The sequence below is a fragment of the Aphis gossypii genome, chromosome 2 (genome assembly GCF_020184175.1).
Source record: "Aphis gossypii isolate Hap1 chromosome 2, ASM2018417v2, whole genome shotgun sequence".
NCBI lineage: Eukaryota > Metazoa > Arthropoda > Insecta > Hemiptera > Aphididae > Aphis > Aphis gossypii.
Window position 1 is genome coordinate 12,055,302 of NC_065531.1, and position 21,085 is coordinate 12,076,386.

Consider the following 21,085-nt stretch of genomic DNA (forward strand, 5'->3'; position numbering starts at 1 on the left):
CATCTTATGTAGGTATATGTACATCTTGTTTATTTTCAACATATAATTGTTTTTATATTTAAAATTGAACAACTAGCATTTACAATAATTAAACAGCTTATACTTATAATAAACATTTTATGTGATATACATTATAATACATCGATATAATAGACGATTGATCAAAGATAAAATATGTCAAATGAGTAATTTACAGTTAGGTTAGCAACATTGACTATAATTAATATAATATATGCAATACATTTTAGACAAACTCGTATATCCCCTCTCGTGCCACATTTATTATATAACACAAACAATCTAGCGTCCCTTGATTTGAATATAATAGACGAGTACCTATCTATAATGGATACCGAGTGGTATACTACGAGTGGACGCAACACAGGAATAACATTAAGGGCTATTTTACCAATAGCCATTTGACTTGACATTTTACTAATCTAGTTTTAATTATAACTTGTAGTTAATTCCGATCGTTTTACTAATCAAATTTAATCATAGCTTTAGAGAATTGAACTAGATTTTGTCAACTGAAGTTAAATTTACCATTAAAATACATAGTTTTAATGTCACAGAAATTAAATTTAAACGCCCACAATGGTTTTTTCGAACTTAACACATACGAAAAAGGATTGTATAAGTCAATTAACATCAAATAAAATTGATAATTAAATTAAACTGAAAAAATTTAAAAGACAAAACGTGTTTGCAATGTGTATATTTTTTCATGTAAAACCTATTATTAACGTCCGTAGAATATTCATTATTACTTGTTCACTTGTCATTACTAGTTATTACTCTCTGGTGGGTAGTTTGAAAAACAAATAATTAAGCACTCATCTTTACAAACTATCTACAATACAAAAAAATACCTCTCACTGGCTAACGAAGTCATAAACTCAACGTGGGTAGTAAAATTTGCTTTTTAAAGTGATACTTTTGAACAATTAATTAAGTTTAATCAGTATATTGACCATTTAAGGGATGAATCGGAAAACGGTTGATATTGGTGAGTAAATATCTTCATTTAAAAATTGCTACATTTTCAATTCAATAATACTTAGTGTAATTAGACGAAAAATAAATCATCATACAATCTAAGTATAGAAATCGCATTTATTTTTAAATGATAGAATGCACAGTACACTTTCAATCAATATTCATACAATTATTTAAGAACATATGGAAATTCTTGAACATGAAAAAGTTATTAAGTATCTGTTATTTTTTTTTTTTTAATTTTAAAAGTATGAGAAATCAATTTTCATAGTGAATTGTAAATTATAAATTTCTTCAAGTTATTTTATTGTTTTATATTATTGTTAAATATTAACAAATGGAAATTATTATGTTTTTTTTTTTTTTTTATAATGATCATGAAAAGTTAATTTTAAAATTTTGGAATAATGTTCATAAGAAGAATGGAAACCACTACTCTAAGTGTGTAATATGAGTATAAGCATAATATTTACTATCTTATTTTATTGAAAACTTACGGTTGGTTTTAACTTGACTAACGTTATGTCGATACATCATATTTTTACTGGAAAATATTTTGTTCTACATACAATATATCATATAAATAACATTATGTATTGATTTTAATTGTTTAAATGGATAATATACAGTTATACTATTTTGTGTATATTAAAGTTCAGATTTTTCCAAACAAAATACACATTAAACGAACAAACTATTTTTAAACAATATAAATCGAACCGGAGCTAATGGATTCGATTTTAAAGGTTCAATTGAAAAAACTGAAACATGTATAAAATGTTGTATCAAATCCTTTGATGAAACAGATTCCGTAAAGTTTTACTCTTAATAAATTGTTTCTTTGAACAGTCTATAAAAGTTTTAATAAAGGAGTAAACGTCATTAGGACTCAAAACCTATTACTTGGTCGAGTCATAACCATACTGTATTGTATACTGCTATATAATATTGTTAATATTGTTGAGGCTTTATGTAAACCATTAGTAGTTTGCATCAAGTATTTAATAACTTTAAATGACATTCTTTTAATATTTCTGGAATTTGAACATCGATGATTAACGATTCTACCATTGTTCACAATTAATACAAAAAACAATAGTCTCGTTTGTACTAACAACACCATAAACATTAGTATTTTGAAAAAGTGAAAAAACGTTGTAATCTTGTAATATTGTTCACAAAAGATTATTACATGAATCCACGTGATGACGACATGCATGATTATAATAATATTAATAATAAACCATCGCTTAACGTATAGGTGCTTAATAATAGTAGTAGGAAATAATAAATATAAACGAAGTTTTGTTATTGACAAAAACAAGATTGAATTACAAAATAAATAAATTGATGTTTCGAATTTCGAGAGAAATAAAAATACTCAACAGTTGAATGATGACGACGACTACCCATCGTATTTCCCGGCACGTGTAATTCATGTCTTTAGCTGTTCAAGTAATCTAAAGTCTGTGTAAGTTAGTAAATTCGTTTTGGGCGCTATAAGAAGGACAAACACTAAGTCATGTTTCAGAGAAACTGTAAGTCAACAGCCAATTGATTTACATTTAATCAACAACCGAAAGCTGTTTAAAACAGTGAGTCAATAGACACTTGATTTTCTCAATCATCAGTTGTAAGGCATACATCATCAATTGGTAGGGTGTATCTTTAACTTAAAACTGTTTATACGTTTTTTGATTTTAGATATCACCTTAGATGGTATCAAAAAATAAGTACTATGCTCGAGCGATGGTAATAATTAGGACTGGACTGTAACCTAAGTGCATTACTACTTAATGTTGTAAAAGATACTTTTTTAAATAATTTAGGTATAATATATGCAATATGCATACAGTTATTTAAAAAAAGTATTTAAATATTCGAAAAAAACATTAGGGTAAAAATATAGATAATTTTTATTCATGGATGCCTCGTATTTACAAATATTTGACATTTAATTTTTATATAAAACATTATAAATACTTATGACTCTATGAGTATAGCACATCTATTGATACATAGGTACCTATAAGTTTTCCATTTACTTATTTTTTATTTTATAGACAACTATAGTTGTTCTAACCTAAATTATTTGGTATTTTGGTTTTTATAATTTATTTTTTAATAAGTGTACGTGATTTAATATTATAAATAAACAGTCAATAAATTTACATTACTTGTATACATAAAAAAATGTAGGTAATACTTTATAGACACGATACTGTAAATACAGTACTATATATAGTAAGAACACAAGTAAATTTTTAATTTGTTTTTTTTTTTGTGATATAACGATGTAGGTATTTAATCGAAATAGGAAATCCTCTCAGTTTCCTCATTTCTTGTTAATTGATCATTGTATAATAAATGTTTATGGTAGCTAGTAAGATTATGTTATTACTTGCAGGGTTAAAATCTCAATACCAAGTTATATTGATTATGTTCGCTTTAACTTAAAATTATGTGTAGTTATCTATATCAATAAATTATTGAATTAAAATGTCCTTTATAGTAAGTATGCACCAATATTATTTTATTGATAATCGATAAAGTAACATTTATAGTTAATCAAATATGCACATGGGTACTTATTTATGTACGGAACTAGTATAGAAAGTCTCCAAACAGAATAACTATAATTAGTTTAGATTATGGTTTGACATTGATACACCATAAGTCGACACGTAATATTATAGTGGTGGCGATTTTATAAATAAACAAATTCAAATTATTGAAAATCTGTACAGCATTCGTGAAAATGTGACGTTTTTGAAACTGAAAAAATAATTTAAAATACATACGTGAGTAGAATAGAAAAAAACTTGATCGAATCGTCTCTGAAACATTAATACGACCACGTGAACATTGAATTATATCACGATCATAGATAGTTTTTTTTTATTACCATGGAATAAGCTACAGCATTAAGTGACTTGAAGTTTTTAACAATATTAGACAGTGGATACTTTTATTATGTGCACCACAATTCACTAAACATTTAATAGTTTAAATTGGACAATCAGAATGATACGTCCAATCATTCCTACTTAATTATGAATACCCAGTCATTTTTATCTGATAATTGTTTGAGTTTTGGACAAGGTAGGTAACCTAACCGGCTAACCTTAACCTAACTATGAACTAATTATAAACAAAAATTTTAGATTCTGCATTTTTGTGGGAATTATAATACTTATAAGATCTATACTTTGAGAAAAACTAGATTTGGGTTTAGTTTAATTAAAAAAAAACTTTATAACGTAATCAAGATTAATATTTATATAACAAGAATTGAACAAATTGAACAAAAAATTGAAGTATAGTAAGTGACTAAGGAAAATGTTTATAAGATTCAGGTAAATCAAAAAAAGCAATTAACAACATAACGATATATTAAAAAGCATAGACTGAAGATTAGCAATACAGGGTAATACAGGTATATAAGGTATATAAGAGCTAGTTCATTTTCACAATAATGCATGAACATAAGTCATGTTTAATGAATATATTTGGAATGAATTAAAATATGTTTATTTTTTATTAGTAAGTTTTTAGTCAAAATATATACCAGGAAAACTTAATGTATTATTATACGTGAACATTCAGTATACCTATTAAACCTATTAAAAATATAATTTTTTTTTAGATTCTTAGTTAGATGAAGACTAAATTAGTCTAAAATAAAGTTATATAATATTTTTTATCTGTGATAAATATATATTTTATAAGAAGCCGGTCAACACTCCAAAAGTTTTTAGTTGGAAATGTTTCTATTTTTTCCCCTTCGATTATTTATCGCTAAAAGTAACGAAAAATTATTTTAGTCGTTTATTGGGTGAACAAATATTACAGAACCTATGTGTGTTTTACACAATATATTGTATTATAGCGTCGAGGATGAGCACATTAAGCACAATAATGATTTGTCGACGGTCCTGCTATTTGGGTATCAGCGCGTGTGTAAAACGGGACTTCCGCCGCATGCGCGCGCACACATATATGAACCATCCTACACCTACACACACGAGTTTTGCCCACGCCAAAAAGCGGGTCCAAACATAACTATTATACAACAACTATCTAATATAGAATATAGGAATGAAAGTCAGCTACGAGTCTGCTACTTAAGTTAATTATGTGTTATTTTAGGGGAGGGACGGGCAACCAATATACAACAGTACTTACACAATATTTTTAAATTGTATTTCTAAAATATTTTTATTTCCATCATTGTTGTTATCATTATTAATAATATTATTTATTAATATTTCTGACTATATTGCGATGATAATTAATAATAGTTATAATAATAATCAGTCGAAACCACATAGTCATAATACAATTTCAAACTGTTAACCGTAATCTTCCTTGACCGCACAATATAACATAATTGTACATGTAAATGATACACGAGACAGTGAGAACGTTTATTGTCTACTGAATTACACCCGTCACCAAAATTAAGTACAAACATAATATTATTTTATTGTACATATATTATGAACTCTCTAGAAACTAATGACATAAAAACTTTTTATGTAAATTCATTTTTGTAAATTACCGATTAAATTATTTTATACTTTGATCTTTAGATTTTTCAAACACCAACCATAAGTTTAATAAGAAAAAAATTAAAAATTAAAAAAAACTTAGAACTTGACAAATTAAACACTTTACACTAATATTAGATATTTTAACGTAATTTGTATTTCAAGCTGCTGCAAATGTGTGCATATTTTAAAACGAATTACAAAAACAAAATTTAATTACAAATCTTATATGATTTATAAGAATTGAGCTACTCAAATTAGTCACGATATATCATGTTTTATATTAGAAGTCGTAATAGAGAAGTAAATTATATTGATTTCAAAGAGTTTTATTATGCTATACATAAGAACACACAATTATAATTGTATATTGTAGTGACAAAACGTTTTGCCAATAACAAAAACAGTAAGTCCATTGTTACACAAGTCCGGCTAGTATGCTCATGTAAACGTATAATAATACGTTTTTTTTGAAACGCTGCTTTTTTAAAATTATTTTCTAAAGTTAAAAGTATATCAATGGTATACTTACGAAAATTATAATATATAGAGCGATTCTTTTACCACCACATATTAATTTTTTCAGTAAATATATGTATTTTGAAAATATATTTTTTTTTAAATTTAATTTTAAAAATTATAAACATCAATATGTATAATACAATGGTCAAGTATATGGTATACCGGCATATATATGGATATCTGATTATAAGCATAATATTATATATATTCGACGATTGTGAGTCGATAAACTAGTAAAAATAAATAAAATATGAGGATACAGTAAAACTTAATTATTGCATAGATATTCTATTGCTTGGAAGTATACTTATTTAATTGGTTATCAGTATACGATAGGTACTTATGTAAATTTTTTTTATTATTATTCTATTGAAGTATTTCAAAGAATGGACGGTACAGTTCGAGAGTGACATAAAAAAAACATACATTTCGACAAATACAAATTCCTTATTATATTATATCTTACTTTTCCGAAGTCAAAATACTTATGTATGAAAGAGCGTATATTATATTCCGACCGGAAACCTAGCAGCAGACTTTACGGTACCAAAACACCGAATACGTATAGGTATAGGTACTTATTATATAATATTCCGTATTTCCATTCCATATAGCTCCGATTTAAAAGGCTTGTATTATGACATGTATATACATGCACACATAGCATATACAATTTATACTAAAAATAAGATATAGGAAGTCATAGATCTTTCGGGAAGGACGTTCGGGGGTTAAGCATGAATTTTGTATTAGCTGACCCGTCGAAATCAAATAAAACAAGCGTATTACCTGTTTCTTGAGTATGATGTGCTTTCCCTTCCAATATTTCATCATGCCGAGGGCTTGAAGCGTGCTTACTATATCATAGGAGTTGATGGCTAGTTCTTGACTCATGTCTGGAATTCAAAATTTTAAATTACGTTAACCGATTGTTTACAATATATTTCCCACGTGATTCTGTCAATATATATATGCCCAAGCATACAGTGTTTTTATATTATTATACACTGTAGACCCCAGTCTTAAACCTATAATATACATAAATATATAATATATTATACACAATTCACATTTTCACATATAAACACAACTACACGCAGAATAGTATAACGCGAGATGGTGCTATGATACACCACGGCTGAAATTGCTTGCAATTTGATATTGAGTTTATATAATAATATACATTCTATACCAATAAATTATACGTACGCTCGGCACTAACACGCTAGAAAGTATCACAAACATTTATAATAATACGGTATTAATATTGAAATACAATTTCAACGTTAAAATGTAGTCTTATTGTATATACCAGTAGCTTGTGTACAATAGCTGTGCACGATAGGACAAACAATTGTATTTAATTTAAATTAAACGCCGTTTGATGGTTCGAGTATTTCTGCAATCTAAAGATTAAGAGTTATAACATATAAAGACATTACGTTCAAGGAATTACATAATAAATTGATAATGGGGAAAATACACATAATTATATGAGTATACCAAATATATTGAAAACGATATATTATACAGTACACGGTATATATATACTTAAGAGAAAATGTACTGAATTTGGATCTCCTGGATTTTTATTCAAAAAAATAAGATTTTTATTAAAATTAAAATTAAAAATTAATTGAAATAAAATCAAACAAATCGGGTAGATATTAGATATATCATATTATGATTAAGCAGTGTATAGTATTGAATAATTTCATTGATTTTCTAATAATTTTAATACAAACTTAATTTTAACTCTTGTGTAATGTAAATAAGAAAAAGGGAGATCAGGTAGATTAAAAAACAAAATAAATGTTGAACATATCATTAAAATTTTTTGAAATTCAACTTGTATCTGCAAAATTATTCATACTTTTTGTAGCATGGGATTAGAGTAAATAATTCATTTATACAACGTTATATATATATATATAAAAAATATAAAAAATAAACCAATAGAAAACAAAATTTGTTTAACAATTGCATGCAAGTGATGAAGAAAAACATTTACAATTTTGTGGTTGGGCACTACATACAATAGATTAAGATTCAATGTTTGGATAAATATCTACACAATTTTTTTTTAAAATTAATTCATACCGATTAATGCACTTTTAAAAATAAAAAGCGTTCCAATTGAGATTTTGAAAAAAATTGAGAACTAAATTGCATAAAAAAATTATTTTGAAATTTTTGAAATGGTTGCCATTCAATTAGAATTGGCTAACTAAATAAAAAAAAATAAAACAAAATATTGCGGCGGAAAAACGAATTAATTTGTCACGGTGATAATAAAGAGAGTGATCCAGGACTTCTAAACCATATGTATACCAACACATGATCAGACGATTCATCATAACACTACACGACATCATGCATTCGAGGGTAGTTGTTCATCCGACGAACCAAATAAGAAATTTAGCCATACAACATGTAAATATAACTCACTATGGTGCGTTGCATAATGTAAAGTGGAAACAATAGCGTGTGAATACTTAGAAAGAAGTCCTAGTCGGTTGCGAACGTTGATAAATGAACAAAAACCGTCTGTGTATAGATCTTAAGAGTCTCAATTGCACGGCCGTAATCATTAAAACTATCAAGGTTCTTTTTATTTTTCGTATTTATTAGCCCCGGAGTAATTAAAAAAAAAAAATAATAATAATATACGCAAATATCGTGGTTAGTTAATAATACATCATTCTTAAGCTTATAAATGTTTTTATTACGAGTCTATAGGGATTACAATTTTTAACGATGGCTATATTTTATAGTAAAAGTGCTCGTTAAATTAGTACACTATAATGAAATATTTCCATATAATATTATAAGTTACAGTAAGTATTATTATATAATTTATGAACATATTGAAATCTGTCGGAAATGATTATAAAATGCATTTTTTGTATTTCTAAGAACTTCTATTGCCGTTTCTTGAAAATCATGATGAAATATATTAATTACAAAATTGAAATAAGAAAATACTGTTAAGAAAATTGAATGAAAAAATACATAACTAGGTACTTACATAAAGAAAATAGGGGTTAATTAAATGAATAAACAGTACAATAAACAACACGAAATTTTTAAAATGAAATACGAAGTATTGAAGTAAAAAAGTATAAAATTAACTTTTATCTGTATTATTATTTAAAATACAACTTCGTTATTAAAACAATATAAATAATTATTTATTATATATTTATATACTTTTACAAATAATACTCGAAATTTCGGATACTTGCATATTAATAATTTATTGTTTAAAAAAATCAATCTATTAATTTGTTTAATTAAAATACTTCTGAAAAATTCTAGTTTCATGGTAAATAATGATTTTTTTGATTAATTTCAAATTAACCACATCCATTACAGTGTACAAAATAAACTAGATACCTATAACCCAACATCGTAAATTTCTTGGTTTAATGTTCTTTTTTATGTATGTATAGTATACAAAATTTGGTTGAAATTCGCGCAGTATTTTCAACAATATATATGATCGTCGAGGTCACGAAATATGCGGTTAAAAGAAAAATCCCCTCAGGAAATAATCCAAAAAGTTGATCACATCTATAACGTTAACACGGGTCTCGAAGTACATGTTTTTGGGGAGATGTTTTGTAAAGTTTTATACTTAAAGTTGAAAATTTAAAGCCCGTTTATACTAGAGAGAGATGTTGAGGATGAACGTGAGACAAACTGCAATAGTGGAGCCGACATTTTTAAATTATCACTAAGAGTCCAATACACAACTAAGCATTAACGGTTGGTTAAATTTAAAATAAATCCATAATATTTAATTCTCGTATTCTCAATGATACAGTAAAAATATTACATCATGATTTATATCAATAAATTGGAGTGTAAAAACTGAAATGTTCAAAAGAACATAAATATATATTTACGGAAGGTCTGGTACAATTGGTATATTTACGGTATCAAGAGCATTTCCGCATTTATTGAGACATTGCCAAATGCGATAAATATTCTAAGCTAATTTGCTTAATATAATATATATGTTTTTTCCCACAAGTAGAGAACAATAAATATATCATATATATAAATTTTTTAATAATAGTGGTTTTATGTTTTGCTAAAGTCTACATCGGAGTTTAAGAAAAAAAACAAGACATACCTATGCTTTTATAATTTACAAATTCTTCACGTAATACATTTATACTTTAATAGAATTCGCACAATTCTAAGACAATATGTTCAAAGAATAAAACTTGCGTTGACAGTAAGGTAATTGCTTTATACTTGTAAAATAATCAGGAAACTTAGATAGTTTAAAACGTAATACCGACAATACTGTATGTTTTATTCATTTAATAATAATTGTGTTTCACGGGAGGCTTATTGGAAGTATACGTATTCATAATATACATGCGTAATGCATAATGTGAGTTTTCTCTAAATTAGCGTGCTTAAATTAAACTTGTCACAAACAATCTTTACCAAGTATTGTGTCTAAATAAATAGTAAACTAGTAATGAATTGTTAATTGTAAAAGAATGATTATATATTTTTAAGATACAACAGTTACGGTATAACATAACTATATATGGTAGTAACGAGACGAACACGTTAGGTATACGTATTTTTGAGTAATATTCTGTTATCAGAGGTATAACAAATTATGCGTCACTTACTGATTAAATAATGTATTTTGTTCTTTCATTTGCATTACGGTATTTCAATTATAATTGAAAGACATAATGTAGAATGCGGAAGAGAAAATTTATTAAGCTAAGTAAGAGTAATTAAACTTAAAATGTTCGTCTAGGTATTTTACTTTTGGTTCTGCATGTCTACGTTTCGAGTGATTCGTTTTGAAATACAATAATACATCGAAGCGAGAGTATACTTGTATAATAGGTATACCTATATCATTTCTAATACTTTGGAATTAAACAAATTTAGTATTTAAGCTTATTAAACTATTTTAAACAAATCAATTTTTTTGACTAGAAAGATATTTCAATATGCATGTATTATATTTGTACGACCTGGTATAAGATCGATGGGGTGTACGATTTTAATCCACTCTTGAGGGTGAAAAGTAATAAAAAATAATAATAATAAAATCCCCAGTCGATTCACCGACAAGTTTGAATGCATAAGTATAAACACAAAATAATAATAATAATAATAAATCGTAAGTCTGTGGCCCGGTTTTCTTCCGACCGTCGACGCCGTCACGCGCACGTCCCGTCCGCGTATCGCACCGCCGTATACAGTTGTACATTGTCGCAGGTTATGTCCAATACCACGTACACAATAAAATATAATATACGCAGGGGTCAGTGATCTCTCTCTCTTTATATACATCTATACAAGACGGGCTGTGTACGGGATGGACTGAGGGGAGGGTTTATTCGCCACTGTAATAATCGCGTTTTACGACGTAGTATAAAACTTATTATATATACCGCGTGCGCAGGTTTTTACGACGATCCGAAGTGCACAGTGCGTACACGCGGTTCTTCGTATAATATACCCAGAGAATAAGTATTGTGTGAGCGCGTATATAGGGTAGGTATACTCGTATATTCTCCGATGAGTTTTACACCCCGGTGATAATAATATCGTTGTCGACGGATGGCGGTGCTACGAGGGGGATGTCTGGGGCAAAAAGGGTTATAAAACGCGCACGTACGTACATATTATACATAAATGTGTGTGAGTGTGTGTGTGTGTGTGTGTGTGTGTGGCGTATGACGAAAGCATTGCGTCGTTTTGTATGCGCGCACGTGCCAGCACACACACTAACACACATAAATACACGTAAACGGGATCATCGATAAAATCCGAGAGAGATGACAGTATATTACAATATAATATAGATTCTGAGACGATGACGATACTTTATTATGACAGTTTAGTGTTATAGCTAATTACAGATAACTCGGATCTTCGGATCGACGTAAACGACGATAAAATAAATAATAACAATATTTACCTTTTATGGACAGTTGCTTTCCGCCCAAGTCGCACAGGTACTGCAGCAATACGTCTTTCCAGTAGCTTCTGTATGATATCAGACCCAAGTCTGATAACGGTTTTTCGGGCGAACCGACTTTACCTTCTACTCTAGTCAGCAAGTAACCTATGCAAACACGTAAAAAAAATTACTAACGTTTAATGACATATCGTTATAAATATAATGAATATAATCAATAGTATTTGTTATATATTATTTATTCAATGATACGATTATTATTATATTCTAGATTCTAGAAAACACAATAATATAAGGACATTCATTCCTAGTTTGTTTATTTACATGATAATATAAATGATTTCGGAAAAATATTGCAGAAATTATCATTTTTTTTTCTGATATGAACGAAAAAAGTTAAAAATATAAAGAAAATAAAACAATATTTTTATACTTATGAAAATTTAAGATAATTTTTACAGTGCAAATTTATTTGAACACTGTAAGTTATTGAGCAGATGAATATTTTTTTATTTTATATACATTTGTATTAACTAGATTGAAATTTGAAAGAGTAGGTTTTGAGTTATTTAACTTGGTTTAATAAGAATCAATCTATGGTAATACGTTTTAAAGATATGGGAACTTATGATGATTTTTAAATTATAGTCGTTACTCATTTATATTATTTAATAGGTTAGGTTAGGCGAGGGAAATATTTTTATATTTTTGTTCTCTGTGGAAGAGAATTAACGCCCTTGTATAATTTTACTATGTGTATTATAATTTAAAAATAATAACATTATTAAAATGTATCACACCGACAACAACAATAATTATATACTACGATATGCGTGATCACGTTTATTTAATATTATTATGTGAATATTTTATTTGAATTTTTACAACTTATAACCATAACTTTTCATAACTAATGCTTGAATCATACCAATATATTATTATAATATTATAGAAACTATATTATTATCAGAGATGAGAATTTACCACAAAATACTATACACATAATGTATATACGTATACAACACGGCATTTAGGAAGATAACTTAATTTACGAGGGTCAATGGTGACTTAATTGCATTCAACCCACGTTAGTGCAAACATATTGCATTTCTCCGATCAATACTGTACCACTTCTAGACGGTTTCCATTTAGCATTAATTCAATACTAATAATCATATAAAATGAATTAACCGTTTCAACAACTCTATAGAAAATATAGCTACACATGCCTAAGTGGCTTGCTGCAGAATTTGAACAATTTGTAACAAAGATTTCATCGATATAAATTATAAATACAACGTGATTATGTGATGGGAAAACTTTGATGCCAATAGAAACAAATTAATTAAATTTTGATTTTTTGAGTGATTTTTTCATGAGAAAATTTCGTTTGAGTAGTAAACATAAATTTCACAAATGATCATGTTTTATATACTATAATATATAACTAACTATTCAATTAATATCTTACTAGCCTATTAATATGGTATTGAATCAATACAATATGTTATGCTGTCTCGTTAATTGTTCAGCAATAATATAACGATTGTTCTTGATACCACAGCAAATAAATTTAATGTTTGCTAACTCATTAATATACAATTATGTACTAAAATATGCAATTGAATTGATTGTTTAACAAAAATGCAATTATAATTTTTGGGTAGTGCACAAAAGAGTTAATTTAAGGTACATAAAATGATTAAAATATTTTAAGCCAATGTTATTTAATAACTATAAAACGTGTAAAACTGTGAACATTTTATTTGATGGATAATCTAGATTTTTTTGATTTTTAACGTTATTCGTTTAACATCAAATTTAATTAGATAATAATATTAATAATACATTTATACGTAAAATAAGGGCAATAATTAAAGTATTTCATAATAATTAATGTCTAAAATATTATTATTCGAACAAAATTTTTCCCACACAAATGAGATTTCCATAGGCCTTGCAATCTGCATCGTAAAAGCGCTAGATTCACCATTCAGCAGATGAAGGGGTTTTTTAAAAAAAATGCAGAAAACCGATCGATACGTTCATTAATCTCCCCCTGACGTTTATTAAAATGCACTTAGCGAAAAATGTGAAGCGAAACATTTTGCAGTGAATATAATAAAAATAAAATAAAATCTACGAAAAGGATAAAAAGTCTGGATGTTGAGCACTCATCTCGCCTTACTCATCTTGGCGCAAGTCAATGTTTGTATTATCATTATTATTATTATTATGAGTTTGAAAGCAGTGACTTGAAAATGCGATTCATAGCAGAGCTTGATATAGGTGCTGATACTGCTTAAATATAGTTATAAAGAATTCTATACTCGTAATACTATTAATGCTTATAAAAATAATTGTATGTATATTATGAATAATTTTTATAAAAAAAATAAGGCGATATCGGCGAGCTTAAAATATTACAATTGAAATCATTAGTGCAGCAATGTAATGTGCACTTTTAGTTTTAGTTTTGAACTTTAAAAAAAAATACTGATACAATTTCATTTTTCTAAATTTGAAATAATTTTAAAATGTTAAATGCCCTAAAGAAAATTGTCTTTATTTAACAAAAAAAAAAAATGATTCACTAACATTTTAACTTAACACTAATTTATAAAGAGCATATTAATAAATTATTTTAAAATTAAAGTTGTAACTATCAATATTTTATCGTATTAATTATAAAAAAGTATTGTAAATATTATTTAAGGTTTTAATAATTATATTAAGTTCTATATTACATCTATTAATAAATAGTTAATCCAAGAAACGATGTTTTTTTATTTATGTTATTGTATACCATTGGGATGTTAAGGAGCATTATTCATATAAACATTTTTAAATATATATACAATATAGACAATATAATATAAGATAAACTCTAAGTTCTTTGATCATTTGTCTATCTTGAATTATCATACATTAATTTATTCATCTAAAGCAACAGATATATATATTATATATTATATAAAACCAATGCACAATATTAATTTTCTAACTAGACTATACAGGACTTAATAAATATAATCTAATAAAACACCCGGAGAGAACGTGCAGGTTAGGTTAGGTTGGCAGGTGTTGAAATCTAATACACCGGCAAGTTTATCCGTAGCAATGTTTCTTTTAATTATTTTGGTATAATATAACATAGAATTCGCATCGCCCGCCCCTATAATCTAGGATGTCGCTGCGGGATACTCCTTCTGGACCATAAAATGACAAAACAACGGTGATGTCTGTTGCGTGGGCGCGGGTGGGGGATCGATCACAGTGGTATCAACGTTACTCGTAAACAACCGCTGACGGGCGTAAAGTAAACTATAAACAAGATGAAGGGATGTATAATATATATATATATATTGTGTGTGTGTGACATATTATATAATATGACAAATTTTGACCACAACAAGGAAAACGCACTGCAGGAGTCCCCAAATGTCAAACTTTGCGAAATGGGCCGGAATATTCATGTTAGTAATTTTGAATACTCGACATCCTTACTTATGTATATTGTCTTACACAAATTTAGCAGACGTCATACAAGTATTAGCGATCTGAATTTATTAATGTTGTTCTCGTCCTGCAACGTCAATATAATTTGTAGACGTGTATAATAGTTAAGTAAATTAACGAATCAATATATCAGCGACCCACTGACGATATACGTAAATATATGTAGAATGTAAGAGCTTATCAATACATAGGTATTTAATGTTATTTTAGAAAAAATAACGACAACATGTCAAAATTGAATTTGTGTTTCATAAAATTACACCTATACATTAATAAGGAAATATATTGTTTTTGTAATATATCTGTACCTATGTGTAGCGATGTGCATTTACAAGAAAGCATTGCAAGTAATGAAACATCACCACGATAACGTCGATGATGTATAAAAAGGCGCATAGAATACAATAGAATAGACATTAGTACGCTCGGGTAATTAATTTTCGTTTTATAAACACAAAAATGTTGTGCATATACTTACACAACGACATGACAATATCGTACTACAGCAGGTATAAATATACATTATGCATAGCATCTACAGCACCTCCTACGTATACATGTATGTATACTGTAGGTATATAATGTAGTATATTATACATTAGCCGTGTCTAAACGAGGCCGGGCACCTGTCACTGGATGACATTTGGGGGAGTCGAACGCGATTTTCCCTCACTGCCGTCGAACAATAAAAATATACAAACAATAATAATAGTAATAGTAATCAAAACGAAAAAAAAATCCCATTACAAAATAGTATCCACGAGGAATTTTCCAATAGTGCATCAAACCCACTATATATACCTATACATGTGCATTGTATACATAATATATTATATACATTACATTATACATATAGTATACACCCCGCGAGTTGTTCTCGCGAGGGAAAGTGTACGACAGATTTATAATGAAATTTTTATCAAACTAAACTCGTCACGAAAACAGGACCACGCGAGTGATGAACGGTAAAAGTTATATACGTCTTTACGCACACACATATATAATATATTATACTACATAGGCTCGCAAGTATTAACCGCAACCGGGGTTTTGTACACATGGATCGAACGCACGTGTGTCATTAAGTAACGTTAGAGTTAAGCCTTTAAAAGTAGTTTTTTCCGCTCGTCGTTTACGGAATAGTACATATATATATATATATATATACATAGTGCTAGGAACATAAAAATTCGCAAGCGTAAAGTTTGCAACAGAAAACCACAGAAAGCGTGATTTCGTCTGCGAAACATATTAACGGGTGTATGGGTATAAATATGATACAGTCATAATCGAGGTTTATATTTGAGATTCTCCTCAAAATTTCTTACGTCTTATTAAACTGATTATGTTAAAAGTTGGTTTTTAACTAGGTTTAGGTACTTACATCGACATTTTAAAAAAACTATCCACCAAATTAATATAATTAATAGTAAAAATGGTGGGTTACTATTAGAAAAGCTGAAATTAGTTCACCATAAAGCATTTAAAAAATATCAACAATTTAAAAATATGATCTTCAATTATATTTATAAATTTTAAGAATCAGAATTTGAGTAAATATATTAATGAAGGGGAAAAATAGGCGTAAGCATGATTGGTGAATCATTATGTATAAAATCGTTTCACATCATTTTGATTATAATGAAATAAACTTTATTTTGCTTCCCTAATATACATATTTATAAATTTAATTGTTAGCTTACATTTTTACATAATTTTTGAACAATTGTCACGTATTTCCTTATTGTAATATTGTATTGTATTAGCCAGTTATCTACTACATTTTTGTCAATAGTAAATTATTCATAAAAAATGTATTTGGCTACGAGATCCGATTCCTTAAGGAATGTAGTACATGTTTACCATCAAATCATTACCAAGAAAACGGAAGACATAAATAATTTAATCCTTTCAATTCGAAAACATCTCGTGAACCTCCGCCTAACTTGAGAAGAGGAATTTGCGTTTTTTAAATATTTGTATTGCATTATTACCTCTCTAGATACGAATATCAAAAAAAAAAAAAAAATAAATCAAATCGATACCTCATAGCCACATAGGTCACATATAGTATGTAATTTCGGTATCTAGATTCTAATATAATGCATATAGGTACACGTCTACGAGCGCAGAAATTCAAACGTGGAGTTTAATATAAAATAGTATTACAGATTTCGAATCACACATCTTATGTGTATGTAGACCAGATATAAAATTCCAATAAAAACAAATTTTTAAAACATTACTCCTCCATCATAAAAAAAAATCGTCCCTTGGATATTGGCCAATGTGTATACTATTATATTATTCTACCTATTTTAGAAATAAATCATCTAAATTTACTATAAAAATTGTTTTTTTTTTTTTAATCCGATTACTTTGGAATTGAAATACTTTAAAACTTTAAATAAAAATATTTCTAAATATTTTTTCTACATATCTAACTCCAATAACATTACATATTATATAGTATTAATATACATTAGGCCAAATCATAAAATATAAATGAATAATCAAATTGTAAAAAAATATTACCATGATTTAACCCGTAGGTAATATATTTTCAAAAAGCGAGTACAATTTCGTGTAATTAGCATAGTTGTTAAAGATGCTATGAGACAATGCATCGAAAAAAGCACTGTCCTACGAAAAAGAGTACGTCTGGTCACCATCACTTAAGTGTCATTAGCAACTATAGTACGCCTTATTTTTATCATAATGTGCGAAGACATCGTCATCGTCGCGATGTGCATCATTATGCAATATAATATCAGCGTACATGCGGGCGATCGTCATCGGAGATAATATGTGCAATAATATCGCACGGATATTATAAGATCCTAGAAGAATATCTTTACACAAACAATGCACACCTGGGCTAGAGCATATTCGCATAGTTCGTATAATAATACGAAAAAAAAATAAACACTACAATATAATGTATACTACATTCGAGTCATGAGAGGGTGTGTGTGTGTGTGTGTGTTTGTGATTTCTATACATTCGCAAATGACTGAAATATAATATAATAAATATGATGAACGTCGATAAAAAAAAAAATAACGATAAAAAAATTGGGTATAAAACACCATAAAATAAAACACATTGTAATTCATATAAGACTATACTCACGTATACTTTACATTATGTTTATACCTAACCTTTCCACCATCCGGTTGTCACAAGACTAGAGAGTTTTGCGTCTTAATAATTTCGTTGCCACGGGCAGACAAGGTATTAAAGAATACGAATTGAAGACATTTACATTACTTTATATTATTTCACCACAATTTTCATTCGCACATTAATAAAATTGATATAATAATTGTGGGATACCGATAAACCAACACATGGTTACATGAAAATGGGAAAATTAGATATATGTGGCTCATTCTATATGGATATGCGGTAAATTCAGTAACAATACGCAATAGCCAATACTAAATGTTCATCGATTATAATACATGTGAATACATTGAACAATGTTTATGTTTTCATGAATATTTATTAATCTATAAATGCGCATATGCCGCATATGAGTTTTATAAGGGATGATTAAATGTATTATAGAAACAATGAAACATTCCGTTTAAAAGATGACACGGATGAATAGTTGGTTAACACTACAGACATATCATAACATTTTTTGATATTTGTCAGTTGCTCTTTCTTGTGCTTACATGAAATACCGATAAAATCAAAAAACGAACACTTCAAAGTATCAACTAGGTTTATATACTGATCGATATAACGAGTTACATGACATTTTTTTAATACTATCCCTCATTCTTAAGAAGTGATCACAGAAAAATATAAGACAATAAAACAGTATAAAAAACCAATGAATTCCTTTCGTTCCATTTAGAACTTAATGTGACAGGGTTAAATTGTTTGAAGTTTAGTTGGCACTTGATGGAATGTATAGGATTTTTAAATCTGTCTGAATGCCACCCGCAAAGGTAAAAAGTTGGCAATTCATTATAAAAAGGTATTTTAATTTTAGTTAAACAATATTATTATATACAAATTTGAAAAGTTTTGAATATAATTTAGATTAAAAATAATGTAGATTTTATTTTATTTTTAAATGTATAATAACTCAGAGTTATATTAAGCACACTTTTAAAATATCTCATATTTTATTATTATGCATTCATGTGAACATTTACCGGATAATATTACTCAGGTTGGTTGATTATATATTTCAATATGGACATAATGTACTTGAGATTATTAAAGTCATCAAATCCATTGTTTTTTCGCCTAGTTATTAATAAATTAAATTAAACTATAAATACAATGAATCGTTATTTTATGGGGAGTGTAATAGCAAATAGAAATAAAGATTGACTGAATAAAGTACTAAGAATTATTTGAAAATTTTGCACTAAAATTATATTTTAATAAGTTTAACCTCCGTCCGTAATATACATTACCTATACACATTTAATTACGATATGATATATTTAAATAATTATACAATTAAGTTTCATTCTTAGATTGAAATTTTGTCAATTGTATTAATTAAAGTACTCTATGGTTTTAATTTTTTATCTATATTAGTATGATGATAATTATTAATTTATTTTAAACATAGTATTTATAATTCAGTTTCTAATATTAACGTCTTAAGAGTAAATATTTATTTTCCCACAATAAACATAAAACTGATGCAACAGTAATTGATTTATATAGTGTAAAAAACTGTAGGTCCTAACACGAAGGTCATTTAATTTATTGGAATTATTTTTAGTTAACTGTTCCGATAAAATAACTCATACAATTTAATTTACATTTCACTCAATTACTGATAAACATATTATGTACAAAAACAGATTCGTGTTAGCACTGGAATATTATTCATAACACTTTTTGGTGAAAATTATATCATTTGATTTTTTATTCACATTAATTGATATTTTATAACAATGCGTGCACATTTTTTTAAATTTAAAATTCTAACAGAGTTCACAATTATTAAAGTATTAAACTCGGTATAAACTTCAGTTATCTACTAGAAAAATGGAATAAATATACTAACGATATAACCCATAACTGATAACAAAGAATAGTAAATTTTTAATTGAAATGATCAGATTAATGATTGGTATGTGTTATATTTGCTTACGTAATTACGATAACAAGAATACATAAGAACGATAAAATAATTTTTAGTTTGATAGCACACAACTATGATTTATGATAAACTTTAGATAACTGCTTGTAATATATAATAAAATAATATTAATCAGTAACCATGAAAAAAGTATGAATACAGATATTCTAATAAACATGAAATTTAATGTGTACAAGTAAATGAGTTTATTATATAAGCAATAAAATTATTTCTATTTGTATCAATATCACGAACTCATATTATATATTAGGCAAGACAGTGTAAAGCCCCAACATCGTATGACTCATGAGCACTTTAATTTACATTATATATATGCATGTGACCATACTGCAAATAATATTATATTATCTGGAATATTTTAAGAGCAAAATGTTTTAGGCAATTACCTCAAAA

General features: G+C 27.4%; 1 protein-coding gene across 1 annotated transcript in view; it reads right to left on the minus strand.

The window, feature by feature from the left end:
- LOC114123832 (histone acetyltransferase KAT7) overlaps positions 1-21,085 on the minus strand; it is a 73,322-nt gene that overhangs the window by 5,572 nt on the left and 46,665 nt on the right. Inside the window, exons 9-10 of the mRNA XM_050199746.1 lie at positions 12,037-12,183; positions 6,861-6,967 (exon numbers count right to left, since the gene is read on the minus strand). Of these exons, the coding sequence (XP_050055703.1) occupies positions 6,861-6,967; positions 12,037-12,183 (254 nt within the window). The remainder of the gene's footprint in view (positions 1-6,860; positions 6,968-12,036; positions 12,184-21,085) is intronic.